The 17,850-nt window shown below is 42.9% G+C and overlaps 1 protein-coding gene across 1 annotated transcript; it reads right to left on the minus strand.

The window, feature by feature from the left end:
* Positions 1-1,937: 1,937 nt before the first annotated feature.
* Positions 1,938-10,665, minus strand: LOC134395489 (olfactory receptor 2Z1-like). The gene is made up of 2 exons (XM_063121652.1): positions 9,755-10,665; positions 1,938-2,034 (listed from the first exon to the last, which is right to left on the minus strand). Exons 1-2 carry the CDS (start codon positions 10,663-10,665, stop codon positions 1,938-1,940), a joined length of 1,008 nt encoding a protein of 335 aa, XP_062977722.1.
* Positions 10,666-17,850: the final 7,185 nt, after the last annotated feature.

Raw genomic sequence — 17,850 nt, forward strand, 5'->3', positions numbered from 1 at the left:
GGAGTTGCATGGGGACCATGCTCCCTTCAGCCATTGGGTCTACCAGGCCACTCCTGCAAAGATGGAATGCCATACTTGGGATGGCTACCGATAGGAAGGCATTCTCCTTAGCAAGATTCAATGTTCTCCCGTCCAAGCTATTAGAGGGCAGATTCAAAAATATCCTGATGAATACTATATACTGCCCCTGTAATAATGTCGAGGTGGAGTCCACCTTGCATGTTCTATTCTACTACAGTTACTACCAAGAGACCAGGAAAGACTTAATATGTCCTATAATACAGGGTTTCCCTGGTCGCTCTCCCAAGTCTCTTACAATTATTTTACTCCAGGGCACCAATAAGTCTATTACTGAGCAAGTGGCCAAATGTCTGGATCTGGCTATTCTCATTAGACCAGTCATGGATGATTGATCATTTCTTTAAATTTCCTGATTAGCATTTTTACAGATTTTGTATCCTTCCTTTTTTACCATCATGTATTTTTATTAATGCTTGTGTACTTACATATTATAGTAATGGTCTGTTGAGTGCAAATAAAGATTGATTGATTGACTCAAGACCAAGCTAGACATAACATGAATTACAGGAATATAATTAATATTGTAGAGCAATGTAGAGAAGGATAGAGAAAAACTTCATGCAAGGCTTATGGACACATTGAGCCCCATTTGCTGCTGTTCTGGGCACTGAGTTTCATAGTGTGATTTGGAAAATTCCAATAGGTCTCCTGCAAATTCCTAAAGCATATTTAAAATATAGTTTGACCTTTGTATCATTAGCTAACGGATCAGTGACTTACAGGTGTGTGTGTGTGTGTGTGTGTGTGTGTGTGTGTGTTTAATGTATTCAACTTTCAGCTTTGGAGAGGTATTTAACTTTGAAAAGTTCACACCCCAGGAATTAAAGACAGAAGAAACTCAACAGATGCTGCAATTAGTTTAGATGTGATTGTCCTACATTTAGGGCCATATTCTTTCACTGATATAAAACTTTTCATAATTGGAAGCAAAGTATCTTGGGTATTATTTACCCATGTCTGTTTGGAGACCTAGATAATTAAGACCACAATTTTTCCCCCCTGGATTATACTGTCACCCTGGATATATATTGTAAGTGGTAACGTTAATAACTAATTGCATCATCTATTTCATTTCTTTCGTCTTTAATTCCTGGGGTGTGAACTTCGTTCTTTCCCATCTTGAGTCACTGAGCCCTTTGTACTTCTGTCTGTGTTTCATGGATTGTCAGGCCTCTTTTGTACTGTCATTGGATTTATTTATTTATTTATACCAGAATTTCATTCTACTTGTTCTACATCACAATACTCCTAATGCACACTTTTCCCAATTTGCTAATCTGCATTAGTTAATGAGAATTAGCGCTAATGCACATTAACCAATGCAGATTAGTGCATTTGCCCCAAAGTGAAAAACCAGTCCAAAAGTCCATGGACTGGGAAGACATGGCCCGCCATGGAATTTGACAGTCAGATTCATAAAAAACTGAACACATTTGATTCCATTGCATTTTTTTTAATTTTAAAAAATAATTTAATTCTCCTAAAAGTACAACCGATTCGAAGCAATTTTAGAATTAAATGGCAATGAATGTTAAGGGCAAGAATTGGACAAAATTGTTAAGCAAAAATTAGAATAGACTGTTTTTTAAAAAAACAGAGAACAGCAATATTTAGTTGTCCATTTAAAAGAAAACCACTATGAAGATAATAAACTGTTGGGATTTAACATCAAACAAGATGGATGATATGTATAAAAGCAATGTGTGTACCTCTTTGACTTAAAATTCTTCTCAGCAGATTTTGACATAGGTGTTGGGCATTCCCCACAATACAGACATTTCCGTCAAAGGGTAAGAATGAAATGAACAAAAGGACAAGCTCTGATACAGCTGGGCAGGGCATTCCTACCTGTCCATTCAGAGATCTCCAAGGTTAGCACCACCTCCAATATATCCAGTGCCCTGCCAGGCTCCTGCCAGGAGGGCAGAAGTGCAGAAGGAGGGATGCTCTCCCCTTCCATCAGATCCCCCCCTTGATCTATTTCCCTCTCATTCTAAGCAATAGGAAGAAAATTATTTGTGCCAGCCCCAATCGATCCCCTAATAACATCCCTCTGCAAACTAATATTCTTTGGGCTCTTAATTAAATGGGACCCCAAACACATCACTCTTCAATATCAGTCCTTGCCATGGCTGCAAAACCTGTGACAGCAAAACCCTGCATGATTCCCAAAATGTAATGAGTACAAATAACAGATAAGAATATAAGAACATAAGATGAGCCCTGCTGGATCATAGAATCATAGAACCATAGAACAGCAGAGTTGGAAGGGGCCTACAAGGCCATCGAGTCCAACCCCCTTCTCAATGCAGGAATCCATCCTAAAGCATCCCTGACAGATGGTTGTCCAGCTGCTTCTTGAATGCCTCTAGTGTGGGAGAGCCCACAACCTCCCCTAGGTAACTGGTTCCATTGTTGTACTGCTCTAACAGGAAGTTTTTCCTGATGTCCAGCTGGAATCTGGCTTCCTGTAACTTGAACCCGTTATTCCGTGTCCTGCACTCTGGGAGGATCAGACCATGGGTCCATCTAGTCCAGCACTCTGCTCACACAGTGACCAAACAGCTACTCATAGGAAACCCACAAGCAGGACATAGGTGCAACAACACCCTCCCACCCATGTTCCCCAGCAACTAGTGCATATAGACATACTTCCTCTAATATTGGAAGTATGCCTCCAATGAAAAAATAAGTATCCCTCTGAAATTGGCCCCCAGAATTCTTCCTTGCCATCCCAGGGGTGTCAAAATTGCAGCCATCCCCTCCCCTGATGGGCACGGAGCCACGCCGCACAGCTCTGTGTCTGTCTCTGGTGCAGTGTTTACTCATAAGTAAGTGGGCACCAAGTGGGATGGTCGCCCACACATCTTGCAGTCTTGGTATGGTCCCGGGACCATGGGCAAAATTGGGATAACTGGGCAGCCAGTGATGACCTAGAGACGACCCCGGGATAAAAGTCTCATGTATATTGTTTTTAAGTGTTTTGGGCTTGTCTATACAGCTTGTTTAGGTTACATGACACAGCTGTCCATTCGCTGCATCCCCGTGTTTTAAGTGCGATAATGCGCATCTTCGCATTCATGATTTACCGTGACTTTTAGATCACGTCCAAGTTTGCATCGCGTTATGGCTATGTGTCTTTTGGGGAGTTAAATTGGATTTTGACATGTGGGTAGAGCATTGAAGGTAGGACAACGTGATTGGCCAATTTCCCAATTTCACACCAATCGGCTGCCTCGTTTGTTCATGCTGATTTTAGTTTGAAGTCTCTCTGCGGAGCTCCGCAGGGAAAATGTCTTAAAACAAATTTATTTATGTATTTATATATTTATTGCAAAGCTCTCTGGGCGGTTCACAAAAACAAATAGGGGGAAACAGGCAGCCAGATAAAGGAGACGTGTTCTACTGCTCGTTCCTTTCCCTCTGTAGCCTCGTTCCTTTCACTGTGCTGCCTCTTTCCTTCCCTCCCCCACTCCCGGTTTGTCTGTTTTATGAATCTGTGGAGCTCCGCATATAACATTTATAGCTTTGCTCCTCTCTCCTCCGTAGCTTCGTCTATGCAATAATGCAATAATGTGCATGTGCGCATTTATAACTCACTATAAAAATAATAATTCAGGAAATAAATCGCTGTTGGTGCCGCAGTGTGACGCTCTTTACCTACATTCGAATCAACAAACATTCATGTTTATATTTAAAGAGGAGCAATCCCATTGTCGTATAGATGGTGGCCAGATCTTATGTGAACTGCCCAGAGAACTTCGGCTCTGGGGCGGTATACAAATGCAATAAATAAATACACATGCCCCATGTATTCACAGACAAGCAGAATGAGTGGCAGAGTCATCAAACAATTGTTTCATCACATCAGTGGCTGGCATAAAGGGTGATCTGTGCACATCTGGCCTCTTGAAGAAAGTCGTGTGTCTTGGCCTGGAATTAGGAGTGGGCCAGTCTCCACACAAGCTTAACTTGACTGACTTCAAAGAACTCATGTAAGCTCCCCACCACAATTCATGTAATTATAACTTCAAAAGTATGCAAAGAAATTTGTGCATCATAGCGTGAGAAGATCTGAACAGGGTTCTGTAACCACGTTCAGCTGACCTCACATAAAGAGCTCCCAGGATCTGAACACATGCTTCATGAGGGTTTCCAATCACGGGAGCTCTGTAAGTATGTTCAGCCAATCACATTCCCAGAACCCTATTCAGACCTTTGTGCTGAGTGTGTGAAGATCTACATAACAGCTGGGAGTGCAGAAAAACTACAGGCCGGGCTGATGTGCATGCCAACATCCCCTACACTGTTTAGCCCTACTCATGTGCAGGGGAACTCCTACATAGGGCTATGGTCTCATGTTCTAAGTGCCCCTGCCCCTCTTTTGGCTTTTTTAGCTACAGCTTTTGTGGGTGGGGAAACTTTAAATATGGTGATCTCACATAACACATTTTGCTTTATTCATTGTTACCAGGGGGGTATATATGTGGGGAAAGCCCTGCAGTGGCTGTGGGTCTACTCTGCATCAGTTTGTTGGTGCAGGCACCGCAGGTCTTTGCCATGAAGCTGCAGATTGAAAAAGTCGGGGATTTGTTCCGGCTTTTCAATCAGAGCGACATCAGTACATTATTATTATTATTATTATTTATTTATATAGCACCATCGATGTACATGGTGCTGTACAGATAACACAGTAAATAGCAAGACCCTGCCGCATAGGCTTACAATCTAATAAAGTTGTAGTAAACAATAAGAAGGGAAGGAGAATGCAAACAGGCACAGGGAAGTGTAAACAGGCACCGGGAAGGGTGAAGCTAACAGTATAGAGTCAGAACAAACTCAAAGTTTAAAAGCTATAGGGAAAAGAAAAGTTTTTAGCTGTGTTTTAAAAGCTGTGATTGAGTTGGTAGTTCTCAGGTGTTCTGGAAGAGCATTCCAGGCATGAGGGGCAGCAGAGGAAAATGGACGAAGCCGAGCAAGGGAAGTAGAGACCCTTGGGCAGGCAAGAAGCATGGCATCAGAGGAGCGAAGAGCACGAGCGGGGCAATAGTGTGAGATGAGAGAGGAGAGATAGGCAGGAGCTAGACCGTGAAAAGCTTTGACGGTCAACAGGAGAAGTTTATATTGGATTCTGGAATGAATTGGGAGCCAATGAAGAGATTTCAGAAGCGGAGTGACATGATCAGAGCGGCGGGCCAGGAAGATGATCTTAGCAGCAGAGTGGTGGACAGAGACCAGCGGACTGATGTGAGATGAGGGGAGGCCAGAGAGGAGGAGGTTGCAGTAGTCCAACCGAGAGATAACCAGTGCGTGAACGAGAGTCTTGGCAGAAGAGACAGACAAAAATGGTCGAATCCTGGCAATATTATACAGGAAGAAACGACAAGATTTAGCTACTGCCTCGATATGAGGAATAAAGGAGAGCGAGGAATCAAATATAAAGCCAAGGCTACGAGTTTCCTTGACCGGAGTAAGCGTGACATCGTTGACAGTAAGAGAGAATGAGAGGTGAGGAGAAGGTTTAGGAGGAAAAACAAGCAGTTCAGTTTTTGCCATATTGAGTTTCAAACGGCGATGAAGCAGCCAGGCTGAGATATCTGAAAGACATGCTGAGATACGATCGTGGACATCAGGAGAAAGTTCCGGAGATGAGAGGTATAGTTGTGTGTCATCGGCATACAGGTGATATTGGAGGCCATGAGATTGAATAAGTTTACCCAAGGGCAGCATGTATAGAGAAAACAGCAGCGGGCCAAGCACCGAGCCTTGCGGAACCCCTACTGAAAGGAGAAAGGAGGAGGACGAGCTGCCGTTAGCCGACACGCTGAAAGAGCGACCCTCTAGATAGGAGGCGAACCAGTTATAGACAGAGCCACAGAGTCCAAGGTCATGGAGGGAATCTAAGAGAAGATCGTGATCAACCGTGTCAAAGGCTGCAGTTAGATCAAGGAGAATAAGGACGGAATAATGGCCCTTAGACTTGGCAGTGAGAAGATCATTGGTGATCTTGGTAAGGGCTGTTTCAGTGGAATGCAAAGGACGGAATCCAGATTGAAAGGGATCCAGAGCAGAGTTACTAGAGAGAAAGTCAAGATAGCGAGAGTAGACCACACGTTCCAGAATCTTTGAGACAAGGGGCAACAGAGAGACAGGTCGGTAGTTAGACAGAGAAAGTCGATCAAGAGTGGGTTTTTTGAGAATGGGAGAGACAGTAGCATGTTTAAAAGCAGAGGGAAATGAGCCAGAGGACAGAGAAGAATTAATGATGTGAAGCAAGGACGGGAGGATAGCGGGGATAAGATTAATGAAGACGCGAGAGGGAATCGGATCACGGGAACAAGTGGAAGGCTTCGACGAGCGCAGTATTTTAGACAGTTCATCAGCTGAGACTGAGGGGAACGCCGAGAGAGTTGCAGGAGGAACTGACAGGTGAGGCACAGGAGCTGGGAGCAGAGCAGAGCTGGCCAGATCGGAGCGAATAGTTTGGATTTTAGCATTGAAGAAAGAGGCAAAGTCATTGGCAGACAGAGAGGCGGGGAGAGATGGTGGATTAGGTTTCAGGAGAGAATTGAAGGACTTGAAGAGCCGCTGAGGGTGTCTAGCATTTGACTGGATCAGCGTTGAGTAGTGCTGCTGTTTGGCCAGTGAAATGGCAGAAGAGAAAGAGGAGAGAACAAATTTGTAGTGGACAAAGTCCGCCAAGTCCCTGGTCTTACGCCACAGGCGTTCGGCTGCCCGGGAGCAAGAGCGAAGGTAGCAGAGGAAAGAGGTGAGCCACGGTTGGGGTTGAGAGGGGCGAATTATCCGAGTTGTAGATGGAGCAAGATTATCAAGAGTTGAAGACAATGTGGAGTTAAAGGAGGAGACGGCTGAGTCCAAGGAGACGGCTGTGAAGACAGAAGGAAGAGAGGAGGCTAGAGACTGAGAGAAAGCCTCATAGTTGATAGAATGCAGGTCACGACAAGGGCGTGAAGCAGGACGTGAAGGAGGGGGATTGTGAGTAATATTGAAAGAGACTAGATGATGATCTGACAGAGGAAAGTCTTCGGGGTCAATCTGGGAGCGGCGGTGCCTGGTGGAAGGCGACCGGGAATTTGTCACCTTCGACAAGAAGAGGGCAGGGCGGCTCCAGTGCCCGGATGGCTGCCCAGAAACCCCGTTCTCCCTCTTCTGCAACAGGATTACCTGACACCACCCCAGGAGAGGGAAGCGCAGGGTTTTAGAGGGAGCAGGTGCTAACCCAGAGCTGTGAAGACAGCTCCCAGTAGGAGGAGAGGGTGTAGTACATCTGCAGCAGCCACATGGTGGTCATCAGAACTTGTAGTTCTATAGAAGTCAAATTGGAAAACTGTACTAGGCAGTAAGGGAGAGAAAAGCAGCAGAGAGGCAGGGAAGTGAGAGTTGGAAGTACAGTTTCTGGAGGTTGACGAGGACCATGGCGACCTTTGTTTTCTTGGGGACTGGTGGAGGTTTCACTGCTAGCAGATAGATTTATGGAGTTTATTCATTTATTTATTACATTTCTATACCGCCCAATAGCCGGAGCTCTCTAGGCAGTTCACAAAAATTAAAAACATTCAAAGTATAAAACAACAGTATAAAACCATAATATAAAATACAATATAAAAGCTCAACCAGATAAAAACAGCAGCAATGCCAAATTACAAATTTAAAACACCAAATTAAAATGTATTTATAGACTGTTAAAGTGCTGGGAGAATAAAAAGGTCTTCACCTGGCATCTAAAAGCATATAATGTAGGTGCCAAGCGAACCTCCTTAGGGAGCTCATTCCACAGCCGGGGTGCCACAGCAGAGAAGGCCCTCCTCCTGGTAGCCACTTGCCTCACTTCCTTTGGCAGGGGCTCATGGAGAAGGACCCCTGAGGATGACCTTAGGGTCCAGGCAGGTACATACGGGAGGAGGCGTTCCTTCAGATAGCCTGGCCCCAAGCCATTTCGGGCTTAAAATGTTAATACCAGCACTTTGAATCGGGCCCGGACCTGGACTGGCAGCCAATGAAGCTGGAAAAGGACTGGCATGATGTGGTCTCGTCGGCCAGTTGCTCTTAGTAACCGTGCTGCCCTGTTTTGTACCAGTTGAAGTTTCCGGACCATTTTTAAAGGCAGCCCCATGTATAACGCATTGCAGTAATCCAAACGAGAGGTTATCAGAGCATGGATAACTTTAGCTAGGCTATCTCTGTCCAGATAAGGGCGCAGCTGGTATATCAGGCTAAGCTGATAAAAGGTGTTCTTTGCCACTGAGTTCACCTGTGCCTCAAGTGACAGTTCTGGATCCAAGAGCACCCCCAAACTACGGACCCGATCCTTTAGGGAGAGTGCAACCCCGTCCAGGACAGGGCAAACATCACCTCGCCGGACAGATGAACCACCTGCTAACAGTACCGCCATCTTGTCTGGATTGAGTCTCAGTTTATTAGCCCTCATCCAGTCCATTAAGGTGCCCAGGCACTGGTTCAGAACAGCCACTGCCTCACCTGGGTTTGATGAAAAGGAAAGGTAGAGCTGGGTATCATCCACATATTGAGGGAGGAGGTACAGTAGAGAGATTGACTTTTAAAAATATATAAATCCAACCCATGTATTCCTTAGCAGACCAGCTTTTCTCCAGTGGGATGAATTCCACAGACGTGTGGACCATTTTTCTAGCTTTCTGTAATTTTGTTCAAATTTAGTAACAGAAAAATATGCCAAATTTGAAAAGCCAGCCAAAACCACACATCTCCCTCTTAGGCTAAAGCATTTTAAAATGCGCATTTTGGAAGGATTTGTGCATTTTGGGTGGTTTGCACATTTTCGGAAGTGCGAATTGGTGCAAGGGCAAATTTCTACAAATCCAAATTTGTGCAAATCTGGGAACTCAAAAGAACTCTGATTCCATCAAAAGGTGCCTACAATCCACAAAATGCAGACAGAATGATGACTTAGCCTCCCCCAGGCCAAGGTTGAGACTGAGAGATATTTAGCTCTCTCAAGCACTGCAGATACTAAATTGGCTATAAGGCGTCTTATCAGTAAGAGAGTTTTTCATAACACTCCATTTCTGGATGGTTTCTTCCTGGCCCCTGTGACAGCAAACCTGCTACCCCTGTTCAGGTAGCAATGGTAGTCAAGGCAGGCAAAGTGGCCAGGAAGAAATGCAGTAATATGGGAGAAGTTAGCAGACAATTTGATTAGGTTCTGCTAGTTCCTCCTACATTCCATCTTAAGAGTGTGACTAAATACAAGCGCCACAGCTACAACATCAGCCAGTGTTTTTCCACCTCCCCACCCCCTGCTTTGTTTAAGACCCACCTTGATGAAGTATTCTGGAGAACCTGAAAGCTTGAACAAATTTTCTGACATTTTGGTTGGCTTAGACACATTTCTATACCTGTTTAGAAAGAAAAAAAATGACCTACAACTTCCAACAGGTATTCCCCAGGTGGTGTCCTATTGTGGAGCTTAGAATAATTTTATTGGGTTTGGAAGCAAATGCACAATATAAATATGAACATGTGTAGTTGTTTTTCCACTCTTGTAAATATGTTTGATTAATGCCTTTCTTCTATGTTACAGCTCTAATTTTAAATTTTAAATAATGACCATACATTGAACTTGTGCGAAACAATTTTCAGATATAGATATTATTTATAAGGTCTGCATTTTATAAAGAGTTTTTTCAGAGCTGCTAGCACATCCCTATTGCGCAAGCTGTATATAAAAGGGTTGAGCATTGGAGGGACAACAGTAATACACACTGAGTAAATCATGGACCTTTGGGCTGAGTAAGAAGTTACAGGGGCAGTGTATGTCAGCATGGATGCCACATAGAAGATGCCCACCACACACAAGTGGGACAAGCAGGTCCCCAAAGCCTTGTGTCTTCCCTCAGTTGAGCGCATGCTCAAAACTTGCACAAGAATGGCAATGTAGGAGGAAATGATGACTAAGATGGGGAGGAGAAGTAGCAACACGTTGTCAAAGTAAATCACTTTTTCAAAGGCAGATGTGTCAGCACAGGTCAGCTTCAGCAAAGCTGGGAACTCGCAGACAAAATGGTCAATCACGTTCGAACCACAGTAGGGCAGAGACTGAACATAAATCGCAATGACCAGGATGCTAAGTGAGGATGAAGACCAAATTCCTACAGTCATGATGAGGCAGATGGTTCTCCTCATGAGGACTGGGTACTGCAAGGGTCTGCAGATGGCCACGTACCTGTCGTACGACATGACAGCCAAGACGAGGCATTCTGAACTCCCCATGGTCAGAGTGAGAAAAATCTGGGCCACACAACCTCCGAGTGAAATGGTGTCTGTTTGGCTTAAAAAGTTCGCAGACATTTTAGGGACAACAATGAGGATTTGACCTATATCCATGCAGGACAGTTGACTGAGGAAAAAGTACATTGGGGTATGAAGTGAGGCGTCCATTTGGATTAGAAAGAGCAGGAGACAGTTTCCCAGCAGAGCGATAAAAGCCATAAACAGAACGACGGCAAAAAATATGGTGGGTGCCCTTAGATGCACAAGCCCAACAAGATGAAATTCCATCCATGATGTAACATTCTCATTTCCCATTGCTGCTTTGTTTGGCTGGATATGAGCCGAAGATGATATTTTCAAAGAAGGTAATCATCACTAAAAGACCACAAAGAGTGTTAATTAAGTGAAATGCTTGTTAATTTGCCAATTTTAAAAATAGAGTTTAAAACTCACATAGTCTTAATCTCAGTTGTTGCAAGTTGTCCTGCACACTTGTCCACACACAAACTCCATGCATCTTTGCTAACACTGCCATGCAGATATCAGTGCAGAGGCCATACTGAAGGTGGTGATTTCCAGCAACCCCCTATTAAGAGCTCTGATATGCCCACTGGCAAAAGCACATCTACCTTTGAAGAAAAGCCAAGCTAATTAATTCAAAACCTCTCTCTCTCTCTCTCTCTCTCTCTCTCTCTCTCTCTCTCTCTCAAATACTAGCCACACTAGCCATCAGAAAAAATTCAAAATCTACATTCACGTAATACCTCTATATAGTTTAATACCTCTGGTGTTCATGATTTTCTCAATTCATTTCTATGGAGGAGACCATGACATTCAGGTTTGCCAGCTTTTCAATCAACCACCATACATGTTCTTTTATCCACAGCTGACATGCAGATGTTAGCAGCATTGTTGCAGAGTTTGGGGCAGCTGTGAATGACACAAGAGGAAGCCAGTCTGTATTTCTTCCTCTTGGTCCCTTAGCAACCCTAGTGTCAATGGAATGAATTGGGAATGCCTCGCAAGGACACGTGATGTGCCTATGAAAGATCTGAGGATTAGGGCTAACTGCCTTCTTTTATCAATTATAAAGAAAAGTAATAGTGAGCACAACTGAGTCAATGTTAAGAAAATGTTCCATTAATTTCAGTAGAAGAGTTAGCCCTGTGCTTAAGTCTCTCCTTTTGAAACCAGTAAAACTAAATACTGTTCAGTCTTGCCTGGATTGTGTCCTGGACTATCATCTTTCATTGATGGGATTGGAATTGCTTACAAAAATACAAAAACATAGCTATCTGAATCATTTGTCAGGAGCACATCAGCTCTCAGTCCACGTTAGAAAGATAAGAACATAAGAAGAGCCCTGCTGGATCAGACCAAGGGTCCATCTAGTCCAGCATTCTGTTCACACAGTGGCCAACCATCTGTCAATCATGAACCCCCAAGCAGAACTCAAGTGAAATAGCACCCTCATACCCATGTTCCCCAGCAACTTGTGCACATAGGCTTACTGCATCGACTACTGGAAGTAGTACATATCTATTAGGACTAGTAGATACTGGTAGCTTTCTCCTCCAGGAATTTGTCTAACCCTCTTTGAAGGGCACCCAAATTGGCAGCCATAACTACATCTTGTGGAAGTTAATTCCATAGTTTAACTATGCGCTGTGTGAAGAAGTCCTTCCTTTTATCTGTCCTGAATTTCACCCAATCAGCTCAATCAGACGACCCCGGGTTCTAAGATTATGAGAGAGGGAGAAAGTGATGCCAATTTGGATGGCCACTGTGTGACACAGCGATGGAATAGATGGAACATTGGTCTGGTTCATCATCAGGGCTCTTTTTATGTTCGTATGTGCAGCATCTTGCAAAATCACCATTTGTTCTTGAGGTGGATTGCTATGGGCAGTGCAAAGTGGGCTGGGGAAAAAACAAAAAAACATCCTGACCCAGCCCGGTTTCCAGTTCCTTCCAGGTGGAAGAGTCCTTAAACATGCATGTACTTATATACTTATAATTAACACATTATATGTTTGTTGTAGAAAATAGTGTTGCACATGAAATGAACATGAAATGTGCCATGTAGTGCCCAGCTTCTCTACCTGTCCAATAGCAATAAGGCTTGTCAGGCAGAAACATCTTGATGAATCATAGGGGAGTAAAAAATAGCCAAAGGCAAGGGTGGAACCAAGTAATTTCCAACAATATTAGTAAAACTTTAATTAAAGTGCCAGGTGCCTATGCGTTTCGAACGCGTTTGCGTTCTTCCTCAGGGCTTTATAATGTTCGTGCAGTTGTCTGCAGTATCATGCTAGCCTAGCAGCTTCTGCAGACAACTGCATGAGCATTATAAAGGCCTGAGGAAGAACGCAAGCGTGTTCAAAATGTGTAGGCACCTGGCACTTTAATAAAACTTTTACTAATATTATTGTTGAAGATTACTTAGTTCCACCCTTGCCTTTGGCTATTTTTTACTCCCCTACAGGGTTTTCCTTGCTTTTGTACTTGATGAATCATAGAACTGGAAGCAACCTTGAAGTTCATCTAGTCCAACCTGTTCCTCAGTGCAGGATCTACAGGATGCAACTGAATACAGGATGCAACTGAAGCATGCATGACAAATAGTCACCCACCTCTGTTTAAGTCCCTCTAGGAAAGGAGGGCCCACCACTTCCCATGGCATTCTGTCCTCCTGTCAAACAGCTCTTACCATCAGCACGCTTTGCCTAATGTTTAGCCCAAGTCTGCTTCCTTGCCGTTTCCACGCATTGGTTTTAGTCCTGCCCTCTGCTCCGTCTTCTCTGTGGCAGCCCTTCAGATATTTGAAGAAACTGATCCTGCCTCCTCTCAATATTCTCTTCTCCGAGCAAAACCTCCCCAGCTCTTTCAACCATTCCTTGTAAGGCTAAGTTTCCAGATGTTAAAACCCACAACCAAAACCAAAGCCCTGCAACAAAGGAAAAAAGGCACACCTTTATGCATTGACATATCCTCAGCAGGAGAACAGTTTGGATCCTTGAAGTTTTCCAACATTTGGTTCCAAGCGCCTGATGCTAATAAATCATGTTCCAGATACTTCCCTGTATCATTTTTCTGCTCAATGTAAAGTCTTTCTATCAAGTAATAAAAGTACCTGCCCAAAAGCGCCCCTATCTAACTTCAGCGATTTGTGGTTTCCTGTAAGGTCTTTGCTCTTTGAAACAATGAAATCTCAGTCCTACCCAAACTAATTTGAGTTCAGTTCAGTCGCTTATGACTTCCCCTGTCTGGGGAGTGGGAGTGAAGAAACAGATGCTTAACCATTATAGTTCTTCTCGCTCTATTGGCACTATGGGGAAACCTCTAGAGAGTAATTGTTCTTCCCAATGGTTGGGTCCAAATAGGTATTGATGTTTGCATCACCAATGTTCACAATGTGGGGAAGGAATGGTCTGGGTAATGATTGCGGGCTTTGGGGAATTTGGTTCCCCAATCTTTATCTAATGAAAATGTCAGATTTTCTAGGACTTTGCAACATTACACATTGATGTTTATGGAGACTCCTCTGCATTTGCTTGTTGGATCCAGGGCATGACAGTCTGCATCCTAATTTGGCTGCCTCACTCTACCAAATGGTAGGGCTGGAAAGAGCTCCAGTACAATAGCATAGCTTCAGCTATAGAGCAGTATAGAAATATAATAAATGCAATACAATGCAATGGAGGCTAGTGGCTCCTATGTCAGTGGGGCACTGAATCCCCTTGGGTTCAGTAAGAACCAGTCAGAATTCTAAGGGTGCTGCCCAAGGTGCTGAACCTATTTTGGGAATAGGGTTGAACAGTTTGGATAGTTCCCTTAGAGTTCTGTGTGGTCCTGGCTGAAACCCAGAGTGGAGCTACCAGCCTCCACTGATCTCATGAAATAATTCTCTTATGGATCGGTAACTGTTAAAGAACAGGTTGTACAGGTTAGAAGGAAATTGACATTTCTTACAATGGAGGTGCATAAGCAGTGGTTCCCCCCTCAAAGATCTGTACTGGGACTGGTGCTAATTTAACTTGTTCATAAGCGGTGCCAGTTCCAAGTTTTGGAGGGCGTTTGGCGGAGACACCCCCAATGGGCCCCCTTCTCCCTCAGTGAATCCATCTACTCACCATCATTACCATGAGCTGCTATTGCTCTTCATCCTCTTCCTCATCATTGTTACCACTTGCTTCCTTGACAAGCAGAGAGCCTGTGAGCATGTTGGCAGGGGCATCTACTGCACTTCCTCCTAACCACCACTGTGGTCTGACCCAGAGCGAGAGGCAGGTGTACGAGCAGGCTGCAGCAGTGAAGAGATGGACCATCTCCATAGGGTGTTGGGCCCTTGGCAGGTTCCCAACCATGCCTACCCTTGATGCCAGGCCCTGTCCATAAGTTGACTGGAGTCAAGGGTGAGGAGTGTGGTGGCCACATTTCTGAATGATCGCAACCAAATTGATGAGGCTGATAGCTGATGAAAACTAGTGATATCACCAAAACTTTACATTCATTATCTCATGAGTAGAATCATAATTCTCAAATAACTTCATTCCAATGAAAGTTAATTTTTTCATAATTCAAACAGATTGATTACAAGTTAATTTATGTTTTTTTCTGTGTATTTGTTGTGCTTTACTATACATCCAAACTCCACCATCTTTGTGCACGCTTAGATATTGCTTTTTTTAAAAGAACAAAGCACATGAAATAACACTCAACCAAAGAAAGATTCATCGTGATGCTTCCAGTTCTGGTGTGTGAGGCAGAAAAGAACATTACCACCCCAACCACATTTCCATGATGCATTTCAGTAATATGCATGCACAAAAATTGGAAGTTAATTTGAAAACGTATTATAACAGAAAACTTCTGTCTGAATTTACAACATAGGATTCATAACTTGGTGAGAAAATTACAAATTATGATAGTGTCAATTCTCCTATTACTCTTGAAAAGCCAAGTATACTATAAAGAGCTTAAACAAGACCTTTCCAAGCTGTGCTGGTGAACAGGAAACAAAATGGCAAATGAGTTTGAGTGTCAGTAAATATGAAAACATTAACTTCACATATACACTGATCAGATCACTGGTTGTGATAAAAGCCCTCTTCACATGTGAATTGTGTGAAGGGTGCATCATATGATTACCAAAGTCCCAGGCATGGGCTTGAGACACATGTTCAAGGAGAGAGATGGCTGCTCAGGTGTGCTTTAAAATATGGGTTTTTCAAAGCCCAACATCTTTCAATATAAAGATGGTTTAGTTGCTTTCTGCATCTGTTTTCCACCTCCAGGGTACCTGGGTGTTTTGCCTCACGATGGAGGCCAATCTGACTATTAGTTGGGTTTTTTTGTTTTGTTTTCAAAAATGGCGAATCAACCATTGCTAGTCCCTTCATCCCAGCAGCTCTATAGATAGTTGTAGGTATAACCAGAATCCATCACAATACCTGGTGGACCCTAATTTGAATGCCTGCAACCTCCTCCCATATTCCATTTTAAGATTGTGACTAAATGCAGAGTCCATGGCTTTAACACCAGCCAGCACTTCTCCCTTTTTGCTTTATTTACCATCCAGCCTGGTGAAAAGTTCTGTAGAACTCAAGGGTTAACACACTCTTTGGTGGCCTTTGGGTTGGCCTAATAAAGGAGGTACCCTAATATAGGTTTTGGATTGTTTCTTATGGCTAGCACATCTACCTTGGTTTGTTTTTTTTAAAAAATCTTTTAAAATATTCTTCTAAAGAGCATTTCTGCTATTTAGAATACAGCACACAGTACCTCTGGGAAAGAGTTTCCTCAAAACATTAAGAAACAAAAAAACTTATTTTCTGTGCACCTTTCAAGTAATCTGCCCTCTTTTTTTCTATTTTGGAGTCTGCCTCCTTTCCCCCTGAAGGCACATGTTTCAACAACCTTGTTAAAACTGAAGGTCCTCCCCACCAGAGGGTTCCTAGCACTAGTAGTCAAAAGACTTTGTGCAGCTATCCCATCTCTTGCTCCTTGACAGGCTGTATTTTTTTGTTGTTGTTGTTTGTGGAAAGAAAAAAGACAGGAAAAGCAGTGAAAAACTTAAGTGGTGTCTGGATTCCCTGTCAATTACATGAATGAGGCAATGTGACTGCATGATAAAAACCATGGCCTGAGCAACCTAAGTCTAGATCCGGTCAGTGCAGGGATGGAAGAGCAGGGGGGAACCCATCAGCTTGATCCAATGGGAAAAAGATGGGCTATAAATGCAAACACACACACACACACACACACACACACACACAACAACAACAACAACAACAACAACAACAACAACAACAACAAGTAATAATTGTACATTCAGTTTCAATGAAACCGCTTCCATTTTACTAGAGTGTGGGTCTGATTGCTTCTGACCTACCACCATTTACATATTGTTGTAAAAAAATTTTTTTTAAAAAAAATATTTCAAACTAACAGACAATGAAGTCAGTTTAGATTTATTATTCTTTTGGGGTTTTTTTATTTGCTAAGTACTACCCAGTCTCTCATTAAAAGTTCTCTAATTGTAATATTGAGGGGAGGAAATCATTTTTAGCAAGCCACATTGGTACTTTTTAATTGGGTTCATTAAAGTGCTGTTGTTTATACAAACTAACACTATTTTTAAAAGCAAATCTCATGGGAGAAATGTTCGGTTAATGAGGTTATTTGCTTCTGGGAGATAGTTCCCTGTGGAAGTAGTACTTCTGGGAAATGCTGAGATATTTTGAACTCCTTTGAAGCTTATTATCTGAAATACCCAGTGAAAGATTCTCAGCAGATGTAAACTTGTTTGTGTCTGCTTTCATTAGATTACCTGTTGATTTTTCCATAGGATAATTATCCCAGTTGTTGACTTTCAGATAATGAGATATATCACTCAGACACTAAAAGAGATGCAAAAGCCAATTTGTCACATTGTGTATGGAGTGCTACCTTAATATATAAATTATCTTCTCTGCTGTCGGTTTCTAATTGCTGATTTAAAAAGGAGTCTCTGAAACTTTTCTAATGGACATCTCCTCTCGTCTCCTTTACATGGATAACCACTGTAAAGCCATAGCTTGAAAATTAATTAAGTTACTAACAGTACTTACAATGTCTTATAATGTGTCATTTTTTTAAAAAAAAAAAACCCACTCACCTCTACTCTACTTGTTGCATCTACTAGCCATTATAGTTACTGAGTAGGCTCCTTGAATTCCAACCGTGCAGAGAGCAAAGTGTGGCATATGACCGGGTTCAGATATTCTCTCAAACTATATTGTCAGTACATTGGCAGCCACTGATTACCTGTCTACTGTGTATACAGTCAGATTTCTCCTAAAACTAGATACCATCTAAGAGTGAGCTCAATACTTCACTCTTAATATGGGTGATACAGAATTCCATTTCTTAAGAAACGCTCTCTCAGACAAGAGTTATCCTTCAGCCTTTTTACTACAAAGTATCAGCATAACAATATCAAATACAAGAGCTTATGCA

This window comes from Elgaria multicarinata, chromosome 3 (assembly GCF_023053635.1).
Source record: "Elgaria multicarinata webbii isolate HBS135686 ecotype San Diego chromosome 3, rElgMul1.1.pri, whole genome shotgun sequence".
Lineage (NCBI taxonomy): Eukaryota > Metazoa > Chordata > Lepidosauria > Squamata > Anguidae > Elgaria > Elgaria multicarinata.

Coding starts and splice junctions, on each gene's coding strand:
- LOC134395489 (XM_063121652.1), bottom strand. CDS start 10,665: ATGGGAAATGAGAATGTTACATCATGGATGGAATTTCATCTTGTTGGG. Junction 2,035..9,754: donor GCAGCTCTGAAAAAACTCTT/TATAAAATGCAG, acceptor ATCTGATGGAAG/GGGAGAGCATCCCTCCTTCT.